Source organism: Tenrec ecaudatus, chromosome 4, assembly GCF_050624435.1.
Source record: "Tenrec ecaudatus isolate mTenEca1 chromosome 4, mTenEca1.hap1, whole genome shotgun sequence".
Taxonomy (NCBI): domain Eukaryota; kingdom Metazoa; phylum Chordata; class Mammalia; order Afrosoricida; family Tenrecidae; genus Tenrec; species Tenrec ecaudatus.
In genome coordinates this window covers 58,867,142-58,886,180 of record NC_134533.1, presented here as the reverse complement: position 1 = coordinate 58,886,180, position 19,039 = coordinate 58,867,142, and the positions used below count along the sequence as shown (strand labels likewise).

At 41.1% G+C, this 19,039-nt stretch overlaps 1 protein-coding gene across 5 annotated transcripts in view; it reads left to right on the top strand.

Annotated features, from left to right (window-relative positions):
• The first annotated feature begins 326 nt into the window (after nucleotides 1–326).
• USP47 (ubiquitin specific peptidase 47) overlaps nucleotides 327–19,039 on the top strand; it is a 111,666-nt gene continuing 92,953 nt past the window's right edge. Inside the window, exon 1 of one of the 5 annotated variants that reach the window (XM_075546062.1) lies at nucleotides 327–611. In XM_075546062.1, coding sequence (XP_075402177.1) covers nucleotides 573–611 — 39 coding nt within the window. In that variant the 5' untranslated portion in view covers nucleotides 327–572. Of the gene's footprint in view, nucleotides 612–868; nucleotides 886–19,039 lie in introns of those variants that run through there. The other 4 variants (XM_075546060.1, XM_075546061.1, XM_075546059.1 and 1 more) reach the window with 4 other exon arrangements.

Genomic DNA, 19,039 nt, shown 5'->3' with positions numbered 1-19,039 from the left:
CGGCGGCGTGCGAGAGGGCGCGGTGGGCGCGCTCCCGCGCGGCGGGGCCAAGCCTCGGAGGTGCGAGCAGGGCCCCGGCTCCGGCCGCGCTTCCCCCGGTGCGCGGGGCTCGCGGGCCTGCCCGTTCCCGCCGGCAGAGGGAGCCCGGCCATTCAAGCTTTCCGCGGCCGAGCCGAGCGCTTTGGCCGGGCCGCCAGCCCGAGGGTGCCCCCGGCGCGGCTGAGTCATTAGAGGCGGCCGAGGGACAACGGCCGGGACGCCGCGGCCTCCAGGTGCCGGGCTCGGGGCCCGGCGGGCCGAATTCTCGCGAGAGCAGCCGCCGCCATTTTTCCATTGATTGCAGCGGGCTGGGGGAGGGGCCGGCGGCGGCGGCGGCGGCGGCGGAGCTGGCGGAGCCGTGGGTCGGTGTCTGCGCTCTGGTGTCTGAGGCCCAGGCCGAGGCCTCCGCGGTTGCCGGAGCGCGGGCGGTGGCCAGGATGGCGGCTGCCTCTGTTCTCTCCTGAGGGAGAGGGCCGCCGCCATCCTCCCCCTTCCCCTCGGCAGGGCGGAGAGGAGCGGCCCGAGCCTGAACCATGGGGCCCGGCGAGGAGAACCAACTGGTCCCGAAAGAGGTGAGGGGCCGGCGGCGGAGGCCAGGCCCGAGGCCTGCGGCCGCCCGAGGCCGCGCGAGGCCGGCTCGCGTGCGAATTGGACGGAGGGCTGGGCGGGAGGGGGTGTGGGCGAGGGTGGGGTGAAGGCTGTGCGGAGGGTGCGGCGGTCTGTTGGGACCGAATTGGACCTGGGGGGCCGGTAGGACTGGGACCTCCCTCCAGGGCGTTGCGCGGCTGGACAGAGCAGGCAGCCCCGGGCTAGGGCTGGAAGAGAATTGGGGCTCGGGACGAACAGGTGGCCTTTTCCGTGTTTGTTTAACGTGCGGGGCCCAGCGAGATGGGTTCGAGGGGGAAATTGTGGAGCCGTTGCTGAATGGGCACCCCTGGGTGACGGGCTGCGGCTCGTGTTGACAGGGGCTCCGTGTGGCTTTCCGGGCTGGTGAAACCTACACCGACTTGGGGCCGTGGGAGGGCAGAGTGAACTGGGAGCACTTTTTTGGAACTCCTGTTACTTGGTCGGACTCCCGGCCTGCCCGGATGGGGCCTACCGGAGAGCTTGGCCAAGTCGTAAGCCCCAGTGTTAGGTCAAGTTCAGCGATGGATGAACGTTGCCATATGGCCAGCCCGAGCCACCTTTTATCGACGGGTCGGGTTATGCCAAGAGAGGTGACTTCTTAAATTCTTAAAAGCAAGTGATGTGAGACGCCAGGGCGTCTTGGCTTCTCCTGAACAGTAGGATGCAGCCCTGGCCAGTAAATTTCAACATATTAATAGTATCTCTGTTGACTTTATAAATATCTACACGTATTCAAATGTGTATTTTTAACTGGCTGATCATCGGACTAATGCTTTGGAGTTCTGTCTGTATAGGGGACGTGGCAGATTGAAATGAGCTATGTAGGACCTTGGTATTACTTGTGATCCCTAAACGTTCTTAAGCCTTCACATTTTTAGTTGTTGTGCTGTTTATCCAGTGCTTCTTGCACCAGACGTATCACACACGGGTGGCTTTACCAAACAAGTGTATTTTCTTACAGAATTCAGTGTTAGCGGAGGAAGGCTTTCTCTGGTGGTTCTGGGAGAAGAAGGACCTTGTGTTTCAGCATCTGCTTCTTAGTTCCTTGGAGATCTCTGAGTGTCTGCCTTGGCATCTCTCTTAGCCCATCTCTCCTATGCTGCCTTGCTTGTTTAGTCTCAATATCTCAAAAGAAAGGGACTCAAGCCATGTCCCACAGGCTAACCAAGACAGTCCAGTCCCAAGTGGGATTCAATGTGCAGCCTTGGGTGTTAGGATTTGCAGCATATATTTTGGGGGGTTATAACTAATTTATACAAGGTGAAAAATGTGGTAATTGTTTGCTACCTAGGCAAACTGACATTATGCAAAAGTGATATTATTGGCATAAAAACTTTTCAGCTTTGTCAGGGACAGTGATAATTGTTTGCTCAGACAGTTTTTTGAAAGGACAATTATGTGGCAGTATTTATTCAACAAACGTCATTAATTGGGTATTTATAACTAGGTGAATTTTAATTGGTATTGGAAAGGGAAAGTTGGGATCCCTTAGTCTCCAATGAAGGACTAGGTATTTCACTACATAAATAACTATTATACACAGAAGGGAGTCATAGATGCTTTACTAAAGGTACAAACTCTTCTAGGACTAGCTGTTTCTAGTTCTCATTCTTTATAAACAGCAGAGTTAGTCTTAATATTTTAACCATTAGAAAAAATAAGTGTAATTCTACTTTAAGATAACAGAACATTCTATTTAATTCCCTCATATTTTGATTTGTAGAAATGATGGTGTGTCTGTTTGTGTATATATCTATTCCTGACACTACAGTGCTGAATTTACCTTTTGGAAGTTTGAAGATTAAATACCTCTTTTTAAAGATTAACTCCTTACTCAAGACTAAAAGCTTGCCCCAACTTTTAAGTCTTCTCCTTGGTTCCTCTCATGGTTTCCTGGGAGCGTACACTGTACGCTAATATCTACACTGTCACTTGAGGTCCTTGGTGTCTTCCACGAGCAGACTTGTTCTTTCTTCTTTGATGGCCATTCTCAAGCAAGCCATCCAAGTGATTGCTTCCACTTCCATACTTGGATCACTTGGACTCCTCATTTGTGCTTCTGGATCACTGGGAATGGTCCCTGAAGTTCACCTCTTAAATGGTCAAATTTACTTGTTCCTTCATCCGGTTTGTTCCTTCTTTCCTTCCTTCCCTCCCTCTCTCCTCCCTCCCTCCCTCCCACCCTCCTCTTCCTTAAGTTTTTTTTTATAGCATTTGGTTACTTTTTTTTTTCAATTAAAAGCATACCATGATCTTATACTTCTCTGGTCTTTTTTGTATTTGTTCATCCTATATGCATTTATTTAATAAGGACCTTTCTCTTTAAAATCATCACTTTAGTGTGGTCTTTGTTATTACCTGACTGGGCCTTTTAAAACATAGAAGCACTAGTAAATTAAGCCCCTTCATTTTACAGAGAGGAAATTAGATCGGAGGGTTTAAAATGACTTGTTTAGGGTCACATAATAATAAGTGGCAGGATTAGGACTAGAACTTAGATTCCCTGTTACAGTTTTACAAAATCACCATATAATCTGGGGGCTCTATAACAGCAGTTCGCAACCTGTGGGTCGCAACCCCCTTGGGGATCAAACAACCCTTTCACAGGGGTCACCCAATTCATAACAGTAGCAAAATGACAGTTATGAAGTAGCAATGAAAATAATTTTATGGTTGGGGGGAATCACCACAACATTAGGAATTATATTAAAGGGTTGCGGCATTAGGAAGGCTGAGAACCACTGCTCTATTAGAATGGTTTGTAGCACTTAAGTGTATTTATTAGAGTAGTTTTAGTTTTAAAATGTTTAAATTTAAAATACTTGTGTCCATTTTAATAGCTTATTATCAACAAGCTAGAGTTTTTTGAGGACCTTTGTATAGGGAACCTTTGATCCCTACTAGATTTAGATGACATGCGTGCACAAATGTTTTATGGCTAGTTGTTAGGTGATAAATTTGGGTCTCTGAAACTCTAGGATAGAAGTACTTAGGACTACTGAAGAAGGCAGGTTAGTATAGTGCAAGATTGTTAAACTGTGATCCCGTGAACCTACTCTCTCAGTTTATAAGCTAAAAATGAACTACATTTTCAAATGGGGGAAAAGGCAAAAGAAAAATATTTGATGACACATGAAAGTTATACAGAATTCACATTTCACTATTCATAGATAAAGTTTTATTGGATCACAACCATGCCCATTTGTGTTGGTCTGCTTAACCACAAGGTCAACAGTTCAAACACACTAGTGGCTCCGCGGGAAAAATACTATGCTGTCTACTCCCATAAAGATTTACGGCTTCAGAAACCCGCTGAGGACTGAACCAGAATCAACTTGAGGCCATGGCTTACAAAAGCAGAATTGACTGATTGCTCCAGAGACCTGTAGGTCTACACAGTCCAAATGTTTACTGGCCACCTCTGTACAGAAACGGTTTGCTTGCTGCTGGCCCTGGAAAGGAGCTCTGGAGGAGGGGTGGGTTAGGAGGGGTGGGTTGGTGATGCATTGGACTGCTCACCACACCGTCGGCAGTTGGAGATGACCGGTGGCTCTTTCGGAGAAAGCTGGGGCTTTTCTACTCCCGGAAAGATCTAGTCTCAGAAACCCACAGGGTCAGCTCTCCTCTTCTCCTATGGAGTCTACTGTCAGTTGGAGTTGACTCGATGGCATTGAATATAGTGGAAAGATTGTCAGACTGACCTCTCTTCACATTTCGGTTCTTTTTAGTTACATACCTAACATCTCGTAGTAATATGTCTTACAGAGTGTGGGGAATAAATGTGAGAATGTGTGCAACACCCGTGCGATGCTACAGGGAGTAAAACACTGTGTTTTTTCATCACAATTTAAGAAGGCTTCCAAAAGTTCACGGAAAACTTCCATTATCTTTGAATGCCAAATTGCTACCCATGCACCTCGTATGGTAGAAATAACAAAGACTTTGGAATCTGACCTTGATTTGGATTTGTAAGAAATAAGGTAATGAGGAGCTGATACCAAGGGCTCAAGTAGGAAGAAAATGTTTTGAAAAGGATAATGGCAACATATGTACAAATGTGCTTGATGACCCAGTGGATGGATGTATGGATTGTGTTAAGAGCTGTAAGAGCCACCAATAAAATGATTTTTTTAATATGGTAATCTTTATTAGCAGTATGAATTCCTGGGAGCCCTGGTGGTGCGGTGGTTATGCATTGGGCAGCTAACCTCAAGGTCTGCAGTTTGAAATCACCAGCCAGCGCCATGGGAAGAAGACCAGCTTTCTATTCTTGTAAAGCGTTAAGGTCTCGGAAAACTCACTGGGGCAGTGTTATCCTGCCCCATAGGATCCCTGTGAGTGAGTGAGTGAGTGAGTGAGTGAGTGAGTGATGAACTAACTCTGGGCAAAGTCCCCAACTTCTCTGTGCATTTGCACCTGTTTTGCTACTCTGCAAACATGGACTGAGGGAGCCGTGGTGGCATGGTGGCGGCTAAGCTCTTCCTACCAACAGAAAGTCCTGCAGTTTGAACCCACCACCTTTTGCACATGGGAAAGATGGGCAGTCGGCTTCCTTGGAGGTTGCAGCGTTGGAAACCCTGTGGGCTGTTCTGTTCTATTGGGTCATTGTGAGTCTGAAGAGACGTGATAGCAAAGGGTTTGAGTTTTCAAATGTGGAATTCTTGCCTCTTAGTTTCATGCTTACAGCCAGGCGTGTGAAATAATGTATCTTCTCTGCATTTGTTCTATACTCCTGAGGAATCTCTGGACTATTCTATCTCTTCTCTCATGCATTGTGATCAAATCAAGGAGAAAGAAAAGAGTGAGAGGAGACTGAGAGAAATGGTGGCTGAGAGCTTAGGAAACCAGTCTTACAAAAAGACTGGTTTGTAAATGGACAGGATGGGCACATCCACAGAGAGTTGGAGAGGAAAGATATAGAAAAGCCCAGGGGATTCAGAGGAGAGCAAAATAATTGACTCACTACTATTAAAACTCTTTCAGGAAGGAAGCAAACTGTTGCTGCTCTTTTTCTAATTCTTTATCCAGAAATCCAGCTTTGATCCTGCCATTCATTACCCCAACATTGCCTACCTATTGTTTGAGATCAATGTGAAATTGCTTAGCGTGGTATTCAAGGCCTGGTAGACTCTGGCCATGACCTGCCCTTCTAGCTTGTCCCCCACTTCCCGCATGAAACAAGTCTTGAATGCAGCCAGACAGCGCTTTCTCTTAAAGTCGTTTCACTTCTGTTTGTGCTGGCCCCTCTTCCCTCCTCTGCACTTGTTAAGAATCTTCCTGTATGTTTTCCATAAGTCTCTTATCAATCTCCTTTACTCTAAAAAAGCCTGTCAGATGATTTTAACCTTAGGATTTTCTCCCTCTTTGAAACACCATGTACAAGTAATTTGGCAATTAATAAAGTGATTTGCAACATTTATTGTTATCTCAAAGTGTAATATGAGAATAAACTTATATTTGTTATGAAGCCTCTGTTTCTTGCCCTCTCCTTGAGTTTTGTATGTATCATAGGTCCAGAACCAGTGCCCTTCCTGGAGCAGAAATTCAAGAAATATTTGTTGATGTGGTTACAAGGTTGTAAGGAACCTTGAAGTGTTCTGACCAATGATCCTCTGCTGATATGTTTTCCACAGCATCATTGGCAGACTGTTTTCAAATCTTTCCTGAATCCCTTCACGACTAATCTCTGGAAACAAACTTATCTTAGAGGAAGTTTATTATTTTAAGTTTTTGAGTTGAGGGAAGTCGGGGTCTCCATTAAAACAACAAATCAAGACCTGTTGCTATTGAATGGATTCCAACTCCTCATGTCAAACTATACTCTGGAAAGTGTGTAGTGGCTGTCATTTTATAGAAATAGATGGCCAGGCCTTTCTTCTACAGCACTAGTGAATGGCTTCCAACGGCTAAGCTTCAGATTACTCATCTCATTTCATTGCCACAGAGTCCATGCTTACTCAGCAAGCCATACAGGTCAGGGTAGAGCTGCCCCTGTGAACTTCCCACACTGTGTAACTCTTTAAGGGACTAGAAAGCCCTATTTTTCTCCTCAGGAGCTGCTGGTGGCTTCAAATTGCCAACCTTATGACATCTAGTTCAAACTGTTTGTGCCCCTCCAGGGACCTCAGATCATTAATAACTAACTGCCTCTGACCAACACAGAAGTCTTTAAGCCATTTCCCAAAGGACATATCTTTTTTTTCATAGTTGAAGATGGAGCAGGATGGCAGAATGCCAAACCTTCTCTGTTCTGCCTAACCAGCCCCAGGTCTTAAACTTTTTCTCAGATGCTTTCTTTTGGGTACAATCCACATTTTTTGTTTTAGCATTTCTCTTAGATTGTGTGGTAGTTACATAATGATTGCCAATTTGAAACTTAAGAGTGTAGAGGAGGGTGGGTTTAGCCTGTCAGTCAGGTTGCAATTTGATGACCTCTTTTGGAAGCACCCTGGAGGTAAATCGCTCATTGGAGGCAGGACAACATTACTCCCTGGGAGACATTCCTGCAGACACCTGGTGACCCCTGCCAGCTCTGAGATACTTACAATGCCACTGGATCCACAAGACTTCCCATCCACTGGATGTGCTCTTCCTACATTTGGCATCATTAATGTGTTGTGTGAGTCTGAAAAGGAATTCAGACTAGTATCAGACTTATGGGCTAATATCGGACTGAAGGACTTGATCTGGACTGGGCTGGGATGTTTTCTCAATATTCAGTTGCCCTTGTGTGTAAAGCTCTTTCTTATACACATGAGTGCCTATGAATTTGTTTCTCTAATCCACCCAAACTAACACCAATCATTATATCTAGAAAAGAGCATAAAATGTTTACTGTGGTGTGCAGCAAGACTTTTTACCTCACTTTTTCACCCAGAATTGTTGGATCATAACATTGACCTCTGAAACCTCTTTTAATACCATTCAAATTTTTAATTGCCGCTTTAAAAAATTCTGTTTTCTTCTAAACATTTGTGACATTAATGTTTGTTAATTATGCACTGCATACATTACTGCACTTTGTCTTTTGGGGAAATTTAGAGTAGAAAAATGCCATTATTTCCTCAAGTAGCATTATAGTGTAATTAAATATAAAGTACATATTTACTGGTACTTTAAGAATAATATTTTCATTGCAGCACTTAAAGTTAGAATCATGGAGTAAATAAATTTAGAATGATATATGGAAAAATGAAGGGAAAGTAGGAATAAATTTAAGTTCCATATATCAGTGAGTTTGCTCTCTGCTTTGCCCCTATCCCCCTTATTTTCATGTAATAGATACTACTTTCACCTGACCTGGGTTTTGGCAGTATGTATTGAGCATTTAATGTATACTAGTTAATATTATATGAATGCTCTCTCATTTGAACTTCTCAACAACCTCACAACTATACAGGGATCATTGAAATTGAGAGTTTCCAGAACAAGTAGCAACTTTGGTTAATCTTTACTGCCTATTTTATAAGATTAATATTTATTGTGAAAACTATCAAATTAATCATTAATTTTCTTTCTCATAACTAAATTAGTTGAGGAAATGGGCTGCAATGGGTAATCACTCTTGTTTTGGTATTTGTGAGCCTTTTTCTTAAATTTGAATGATCCTAGAGTTATTACTTAATTGATTGATTCATATTTATTTGCTTAGTTTCCAAAGTCTTTAGGTGGTATATATGATTAACATGTTCCTGCTAAAAGAATGGGTAGTTTGAGTTCAGCACTTCAGAAGAAAGGGCTGGTGATCTACCTCTGAAAAACCAGCCATTGAAAATCCTAGAGAGAACACAGTTCTACTCAGACACACATGGGTTGGAATCAACTTGATGACAGCTGATAGATCATTAAACATAGCCAAGTAGTTCTCAACTGGGGGCAGTTTTGACAATTTCTAGAGATGTTTTTGATGGTCATAACTGGGGTCAAAGATGAGAGTGCCACTGGCATCTCTGGAGGGGAGAGGCCAAGGATACTGCTCAGCACCCTAAAGTGCATGGGACAGCTCCTCACAGCAAAGATAAAATGTGGTCCAGAATGTCAATAGTGCTACTGTTGAGAAAACTTGTGTATCTCAAGCTTTCCACCAAAGTGTCTAAACCCTCTCATGTTGTGTTCACACCTACCAATTTTAATTTCCTAAGGAACTTTCCCCCAGAGCTTCAGGCCTAGTGTCGTCTGGACCTTGACATTTACACCTTCCTTGCAGCTTTGTACAGGAGCCCTGGTGACATCACGGGTATGCGTTGTGTTGCTATTTGCCAAGTTAGTAGTTCAAAAACACCAGCTGCTTCTCCAGAGAAACATGGGGCTTTTTGCTCCCATAAAAAGTTACAGTCTCAGAAACCCACAGGGGCAGTTCTACCCTGTCTTGGTCCCTATGAAGGGGCATCGACTCAGTGGCAGTGAATTTTTTGGCAAAGCCTGGTGTCTTAGCTTTTCTGTTAGCATGTTAGAGGCGCCACCAGTTTTCTCTGGTAAGAGTATTTGGAACCCCTGGGTATGTGTATGATAACTGGGTGGAGAATTCTGGCTCAGAAATTGTTTTCTCAGAGTTGTAAGGCATTGCTTCATTTCTACTTTTCAGTGTTGATGCTGAAACGTCAAATGCTTAAGAGATTCATTTCCAGTTTTCTGAAACGATTCCCTTTTCCTATCTGGAAGTTTCTCAAATCTTTGTTCTTAGAGTTCTGAAATTCCTGTAATATGGGTTTTTAATATAGGTCTATTTTTATCCATTCAGCTGGTTTAGGATAAAGTGGAATTTATTTCATTAATTCTGAGACGTGATTTCTTAATTATTCTATTTTCCGTGTCTTTTAGTTCTGCTTTGTGGGAGAATTTTCATAACTTTTTGCCACACTTTCTATGAAGGTTTTATTTCTATCATATTTATAATTTCTAAGCACTTTTTTTCTCTGAATAATTTTTATAATTATATCTGGTTTTCATTTATGGAGAAAATACCTTTTCTTATATCTCAGAATTACTGATCGTTTTCTTCTCTTTATATTCTCAGTTTCCTCCAAAATTTCTTTTTGTGTGTGTGTGTGTGTTTGTGTTGGGCTTTGTCATGTATTCAGGATTTTCCTTAGAAGCCAGGTGATAGTTTCCGGAAGTTTATGCTTATTTCTAAGAGATACCCCAAAAAGCTAAATAGAAGCTCTCTACCAATTGGTGATTGATTATGTTAGTCCCTGGAGGGTAATTTCCTTACAAACTTCAAGTGATTTGGTCTTTACTTTGTGCTAGATTGATTTCCTGGAGAAAACTCTTCTGTCTTCTGCCTGGAGTAGGCAAGTTTGGAAGCTGAGTAGAATTGGGTATGGGTTTTATCAAGTGTGCAGGTACACTTTCACTTAAGGCCCTTGTTTTCCATTTGGTGACACCCCTCCCCCGGCCCCTCAGTGGTGCCTGGTGCACTCTCATCTCATACTTACTTTGTTTCATGCTTTCCAGGAAGGAGAAGCACAGCAGAGGAGCTTTAGCTGTTGTAACTGCTTCACACACAGTTCTCATTTAGGCTCTCCAGTCACTCCCACGCTGTCTCAAACTGCCATTCCTGAGCCTTTGGGAGCTTGTTTTTGCTTTTTATTTTCTTTAAAATGTTCCTGCTCTAGGATCAACCAATTCTCCAAAGAGTTAAGGTATTTTTTTAAGGGGATGGGATATAATATAAACCAGACTTTTATGGGGTTTCCTCTAGTTCAACTTTGGACCTGCCCTTCTCAAGGTATACTAAGCCATTAATACTTAATCTGCTTCTCAAAATTGCATTTCTGGGGTTTTCATATGCTTAGAGGTTTTTACTGGAACTCAGGCTACCAACTTTAACCAGAAATTCCTAACTTTGTTTCAGCTACTTTTGGCTATATTAATTGCTATTCCCTAGATATACTATATACTTACACGTGTCACTTAAATGTCATTTTTCTGAGTAAATAATAGGAAGTATTTAATTTCTTTAAAACGTTTTTAGATGAATGCAGTTTGCTCTCATATGAAAAGTATTTTCTTAGGAAGAACCGATTGCAAGGATCAGTGTATGACACTCCCCACCCCAGGGGGCTAAACAACAGAAATGTGGGTGAAGGGAGAAAGTGGACCGTGTAAGATATGAAAATAATAATAATGTATAATTTACCAAAGGGGCCATGAGGGTGGAAGGGTAGAGGAGGGAGGGAAAAAAGAAGAGCTGATACCAAAAGCTCAAACAGAAATGTTTTGAAAATGATGATGGCAACTTATATACAAATGTGCTTGATACAGTTGATGTGTGGATTGTTATAAGAGCTGTGAGAGCCCCCAGTAAAATGATTTACTTTGTAAAAAAGTACTTTGTTAGCATTCCTACCTCATTTCATTTCTTTGTGTTTTAAGTTATTGGTTACACAAACCTTTGTGTCACAGTTCCCAGACTCAGCGTTGTCCTGTTGAGTATAACTCATAGTCACCTGTAGGACAGTAGAACCGCTCAATCGGGTTTCCAAGGCTGTATGGTATACGGAAGTAGACTGCCACGTCTTTCTCCAAGGGAGTGCCTGCTGCCTCACAATCATTAACTTTCCTTAATATTTGAGCTCTTAACCACTGTAATTTCTTGCCAAACTAGAATGGGGCCGGCGGGGGAGTGGGGTGTCAGGATATTCATAACAAATGTTGAAAAGTTGTCAAGGGTTCCATTGTACATGGATCAACAGTCAATACTCACAGAAGCAGTAGTCAAGAAATCAAATGACATTTTACACTGGGAAAATCTGCAGAAGACCTCTTTAAAGTGTTATAAAGATGTCCCTTTGATAAAATGTACATTAGGGTCTTTTTATTTGCATCATATGCTTGTGAAAGCTGGACAGTGAAAAAGGAAGATGGAAGAAAATAGGATACATTTATTTTGTGTTGGTGAACAATATTCAGTATACATACCATGAACTGCTAGAAGAATGAATAGATGAGTCTTAGAGGAAGTACAAACAGAATTATCTTAGAAATGAGGATGGTGAGACTGTGTCCTACGTTCTTTGAATATATCATCAAGAAAAACCAATTGTCTAGAAACGATTTAATACTGTAGAAGGTCACGAGACACAAAGGAAACCCCCAGTAACATAGATGGATACTGCAGTTACACCAGTGGGCTTACACCTGCAACAATTGTGAGGATGAACAGGACAGCCAATTTTTGTTCTATTATGCAGGCAGTCACCATGAGTTGGAGGGGACAATGGCAAATTATGACTACAGAGTGGCCTGATATAATGGCGAAATTTTGGGCGGAGGGGGGTGAGGACTATAAAAATAGGGATTACCCCAAACAAGTCATTAATATGTATATTTAAATGCTAAAAAAAATTTCCAGAAAGTACCTGCCTTGAAAACAGAGTGACCTTCTTCAGTTCAGGTATCATATTTAGGTGCCATGATAAGCAGAGGTGCAGGCCTGAGGGTAGATATATAAATATACATATGTGTGCATGTGCATATTATCAATGATAGTTCTTTCCAGATGTTATCGCACATTTTGTGCAGGTATTTTCTATTTTCCATTGTAAAAAGTTTTTGGCAAAATAACTCTATATGTGCCTGTTCTTTCATACCAGTATTCTTGAAGGAGAGTATATTTATTCAAATCTAACTTTTCTTTTGGTCTACTATAAGAAGGGATGGGCATAGGGAGCTCTAGTGATGTACTAGGTTACAAGTTTAGGTGCTAACCACAAGGTCAGCAGTTTGAAACCACCAGCTTGTCTGGAGGAGAAAGATGAGACTTTCTAGCCCTGTAGAAATTTTCAGATTTGGAAACCCATAAGAACAGTTCTACTCTGTCTATAGGGTCTCCATGATGGACATAGATGTAGTGTGAGTGAACCTAATGAACCCTCACTGCCCTACTGCATACCTCCGCCCACTTTGTTTGCATGTGTGGGAGTAGTAATCATTGCTCTATTCTTTAGCTTGTGGAGACTAAATTGAACCATTCATAAAGAAAGTCTTGAATATGAACATTTTTGTTTACACAAAACAGTCGTTAGTAGAAGCCACTATTCAGACTATTATTTTTATGAAAATTACTGAAATAAATGCATTGTATTTTGATATTCTTTAAAATGTGCAATTAAAATCTGGCGAACTTAACCTTTTTCATGAAAGCTTTCCTGATTCTCTCTCATCTGGATTATAATTTCCTAATCCTGAGATCCTATCGTACTGTCACTCTTGACATTTGAAATCTTCTTGTCCTTTATTATGTTTTTTTGTGTTCATACTATTTTTAGATTAGAGGCTCCTGAAAGTTAGGACAATTTAACCAGAATGCATGTACTCAAATTAACTGTGTCATCTGGGGCAAGTTAGTTAGTTAACTAAGGTTAGTTAACCTTAGTTAAATAGGGGTGGTTTGATACAATAAACGAATTATGTGCTGCACACGTAAAAACTCGATAAATATTAGTGATGATTACTAATACCATTAAGGAACCCTGGTTAGTACAGCTGTTAAGTGCTACTATCCAAATGGTCAGAGATTTGAACCCACTTGCTATTCCATGGGAGAAAGAGTGGGCAGTTGACGGCTATAAAAATGACAGCTTTAGAAACCCTCTGGTGCAGTTCTGCTGTCAGAGAAAGTTACTGTGAGTTAGCACTGACTCAGCAGCAGTGGGTTGGGTGTTTTATTCCTGTTACTTGACTTCATTCCTTAATGTGATTACTATGATCCATGTATCTTCCCTAGGGCCAAGGCCAGCCCAATGGGCTACTGTACATTGAGGTGTAGTAAATTTAAGGGGGCTTCAAAAAGTTTGTGGGAAAATTTCATTTTAAAATATTTTTCCATGAACATTTTAAAACCTTTTGTATATTTGGTGAAATGATGATAAGATATATTCTTAAATCTTTTAATAATTATTTAGTCAAATTATAGCCCATTCAAATATTTTAATGTTCATAGGATAGCTCCTAAGTTACTGTTGAGCTTAACATATTCCCTTATATCATCTTATTCAATCTAAATGCTGAGTCCAAGAAATCTATTTAATGAAGAATATCACATTACGATTGGAGGAAGACTCATTGACTGTCTGCAGTATGCCAGTGACACAAACTTTACTCATTGAAAGGGTACTTGAAATACTTACTGATGAAGATCAAGGACTGTAGTTTTCAGTGAAGATTATACTTCATAGTCCCTCAATGCAAGAACACTTTGTTCTATTAAACTGGCATTCCAGGATGCTCACCTTCCTGACATGATCGCTGAAGACAAATGGATGCATAAGCAAATGTGGTGAAGAAAGCTGATGGTGCCTGGTTATCAAAAGATACAGTGTCTGGGGTCTTAAAGACTTGAAGATAAACAAGCGGCTGTCTACCTCAGAAGCAACAAAGTCCACATGGAAGAAGCACACCAGCCTGTGTGACCACGAGGTGTCGAAGGGATGAGGAACCAGGAATCAAAGAACAAAAAAATCATATCATTGTGAATAAGGGAGAGTGCGGAGTGGAGACCCAAAGCCCATATGTAGGCAATTGGACATCCCCTTACAGAAGAGTTGTGGGGAGGAAAAGAGCCAGTCAAGGTGCAGTTTAGCAATGACGAAACATACAACTTTCCTCTAGTTTCTAAGCGCTTCCTCCCCCCAACCTCATCATGATCCCAATTCTACCTTACAAATCCTGCTAGACCAGAGGATGTACACTGGTACAGATAGGAACCAGAAACACAGGGAATCCAGGACAAATGATCCTTTCAGGACCAGTGGTGAGAGGGACGATACCAGGAGGGTGGAAGAAAGGTGGGGTAAAAAGGGGGAACCGATTACAAGGATCTACATATAACCTCCTCCTTGGGGGACGGACAACAGAAAAGTGGTTGAAGGGAGACGTCAGACAGTGCAAGATAAGACAAAATAATAATTTATAAATTATCAAGGGTTCATGAAGAGGGGAACGTGGATGGAGGGGAAAATGAGCTGTTAACCAAGGGCTCAAGAAGAAGGCAAATATTTTGAGGATGATGGCAGCAAATGTACAAATGTGCTTCACACAAATGATTGTGATACGAGTTGTATGAACCCCCAATAAAATGATTTTTTTTTAAAGAAAACAAAACCAACAAATCGAACCATGTATGGCACTGGGCAGATCTGCTACAAAGACATCTTTAAAATGTTTTGTTGTTTTAAAGGATAAAATGTTACTTTGAGGAGTAAGGTGTGTCTGAATCAAGTCTTAGTATTTTCAATCACCTCATATGCAAGGAAAAACTGAACAATGGATTAAGAAAATTGAAGAAGAATTGATACCTTTGAATTATGGGCTTGACAAGGAATATTGAATGTATCATGATCTGCCAGAAGAAAGAACCAATATGTTTTGCAGCAAGTACAGCCACAGTGCTGAACTTAGAAGCAAGGGTAGTGAGACTTCATCATATTCTTTACACACATTATCAGGAGAGCCCAGACCATGGAGAAAGTCATCCTACTTGGTAAAGTAGAGATCAACAGAAAAAGAAGGACCCACAGTGAGATGGATTAGCACAGTGGCTGCAGCAATGGGCTCATTTTAGAACCTAAGATGAGAGTGGTACCCGACAGGGCAGTGTTTCATATTGTTATGCATAGGGTCACGATGCATCAGAGCTGACTGAGCAGCATCTAATATGATCAGTTAAGGCATATTCCTATTGATTTAAAGCAGAATCAGTGTTAAGAATAACCCTACCCTGTACTTAATGATTATCTGGTGATAGGACATTTTGTTTTTGAATTAGCGATGGATGTCTAGCAATAACATTTGCCAAGCTGTGAGGAAAGAGTAACAGTAGCTCTGGTGGTGAAAAGTGTCAGCTTGGCCGGGTCACACTTCTCAGTAATTTCGCAATTAGGCAATGATGAAATTTAATAGTTTTGTTGTGATAAAATTTGACATTTTGATGATGTAATTTGGTAATTATGTAATGATTTAATGTTGTCATTCTCCTATTTTTGCTTAATGCCAGGTTTTGCTAATGGCATGGTCTTTGGAACCTAACCATGTTAGTAAATGTGAGGAGTGGGTATAGTTTATTTCTGAGAAAACTTGATGTGTTTGATAAATCAGATGTTCCAAAAATCTACAGCTGATATGCACAGAAGTCATCCCCTTTAGCTTTGATGCTCTGAATTGTAGAATCTTTCAAGTATTAGTGTAACATGCTTATATTAAATAAATATAATGGATTTCTAGAAGAGAAAAATTAAGGGCTAAGTAATATAAATTAAGAAAGGTCTAGAACAGTGATTTTCAACCTTCCTAATGCTGAAACCCTTTAATACAGTTCCTCATGTGGTGATCCCCTCAACCATAAAATTGTTTTGTTGGTACTTCATCACTGTAATTTTGCTACTGTTAACGAATTGGGCAACCTTGTGAAAGGGGCGTTCGACCCCCAAAGAGGTTATACCCACAAGGTGAGAACCGCTGTTCTAGAATATAAGTATTAACTACAGTGACTCTAATATTGTTGGTAAGATTGTGGGGCTAGTTTGAGAAAACCATTAACTCTGTGATTTAAATGAATATTCTAGTATAGCCAAACATTGTTTTCATTATACATATCCTTGTTTTAAATACTTATTTATTTTTAATTTAATCATAAGTAAGTGATTTTACTCGTAGGATTCATTCATTGAAGCTAAAGGTTCCCAAACTTATTTGGCCTACCTCCTCCCTTTTCAGGGAAGAAGAAAAAATCAGCAAACCCTGGCAATGAGAAACTTTCGTACTATAGCCCATAATCTAGGATAAAACATAGATAATCTGCTTTTGCAGCCCTCCTGGATTATTCCCCCATCCCCCCCCGGGGGGGGGCTGTGACTCACTGATTTAAGCATTGAGTGTAATTTCTAAGAATCAGAGATTCAAAGATGATTAACAAACATGGTTCGTTTAGATGCTAGTCAAGTCTAATGGAAGAAACAGATATAGCAAGACAGATATAATATGGAAATAAAGTGAGACCATGTAAGAGGTAATAGGCAGCTTCTCTAGAGCAGGGGTCGGGAACCTTTTTATTGCCAGGGGCCATTTGGATATTTATAACACCATTCTTGGGCCATCCTGGTCAAACATTTAATTAACTCATCTCTATTGTGATGTCTGGACTGCTTTTCTTTGGTGAGGTGTGATGTTAGCTGGTATGGATGTTTTCACGGGCCTTATCTGGATGGTCCTCTAACGGAGAGTTCTGGGAGAATGCAACATTTGATCTAGGACACAAAGGATAACTTGACTGCCAGGTAGAAACATCATTGGAACATGAAAGTTTGTAATGCGTTTTATGAAGTCCCCAAAGTTTACTGAAGATAAATGCGATGTCTGGGATTGAAGGATAGGGGATTATTCTGGCAGGCTATGTCTAAAGGTTTTGAGTGTCTATAAGGAATTTCAATATTTAGTGTGTAAACTGGGTGCAAGAGTTAGTTTTTTCCAGAGAAACCTAAACAAGTATACTTATAGTTTTTATAATGCTTAATTGCTTAAAATTGTTCATTAATACATTTTTACTTGCAATAATGCTTTATGTCCTCTTATTAGTAAAAAATACTAACACCATAAAGTTCTCAGTAGATAACACAGGGATCAGATTAGGGATCCTAATTTATGGCACAGAATTACTTTGAAACATAACTAAAGATGCCTAAAAAAATACTATAAACTAGATAATCAGAGGCTCCTAAAAATGAAGTAGTTGTCAAAGAGTGAAAAGAGAACCTACAGACAGGCCAAAAAAAAATGGCAGTGACCTGTCCAGCAGTCCACAACAGAAAATTTCAACACCTCAATAACAAAAAGACAAACAGTCATAAAATGGGCAAAGGACATGGACAGATACTTCACCAAGGAAGACTTTCAGTTGGATAGTGAACACAAGAGATGTACCTGCTTATCAGCCATCAGAAAATAGCAAATCAAAACTATAATGAGACCCAATTTCACCCCTGCAGAATACTGATCAAAGAAGCAAAACATACACACAGACAAACCAACCAGTAAACAACAAATGCTGTCAAAATTGTCAGATTAGAATTGTTATATACTACTGAAGAGATTGTGAAATATTAAAACCACTAGAAAATCGTAAGGCACTTTCTCAAAAAGTTAGAGATACCATCTGATCCAGCAATCCCCTTTCTAGGTACACTAGGGAAAGGTCATGGAGAACTGGAATTAAAAGATAATGAAAATTTTTAATGAGTTTTTTGATGCTCCTCATAGAAGATCCCAGTTAGAAAGGCAAAACACTGCCCATCTGGGGCAAAACACTACGGGTGTGCAACAGCAACAAAGGGAGCAAAGCAATGAAGTCCCTAGGGAATACGAAAAATAGACTTTGGGGCCAGGGTGTGGCACTCCATCAGACTCCACTAGATACACTCTTAAAGGTCAACAAACAATTTATAGGCTTTTCTTTTTTATGTCATTGTTTGTTGTTGTTTTGTGTGCTTTTGTTGTTTTGCTCTGTCTTGGTTTTGTGCTTATTATCGTCTCTGCATGTCTATCTAGATAAGATAGGCAGGTTAAACAATCCTGAAGGGAAAATAATGGTGGAGAGACACTGGAGATGAGGAGGCTGGGGAAAGGAAGGGGAGTGTCAACAAGACCAAGGACAAGGGAACAACAAGTGATCTAAAATTGATGTCGAGGAGGCATTGGATGCCTGCTAGGGCTTGATCAAGGGCATTGTAGCCAAGAAGAATTACTGAAACCGAAATGAAAGCTGAACATGATAGTGGACAAGAGGAAATAAAAGGAAAGAAATAGGAGGCAAACGATGTTTATAGAGGTATAAATACAGGCATGTACATATGTAAATATGTTTACATATAATGATAAGGAAATCTATGTACACATATTTATATGTTAAGTATTAAGGTAGCAGACAAACATTGGGTCTCTAAATCAAGTACTGCTCCCTCAATGCAAGAACACTTTGTTCTAATACCTTGGCATTCTGTGGTGCTCACTTTTCTGGCTGGATTGCTGAAGACAAAATGAGTACAGAAGCAAATGTGGTGAAGGTAGCTGTTGGTGCCCAGCTATCAAAAGATACAGCGTCTGGGGCCTTAAAGGCTTGAAGATAAACAAGCGGCCATCTAGCTGAAAAGCAACATAATCCACATAGAAGAAGCACACCATCCTGTGTGATCATGAGGTGTCATTGGGATCAGGCATCAAAGACCCAGAACAAAATATCATTTCAATGTGAATGAGGGGGAGGGCGGAGTGGAGACCCAAAGTCCATCTGTAAAAAATTGGACATCCCCCCTTTACAGAAGGATCACAGGACGAGCCGAGCCAGTCAGAGTGCAGTATAGCACCAATAAAGCATACA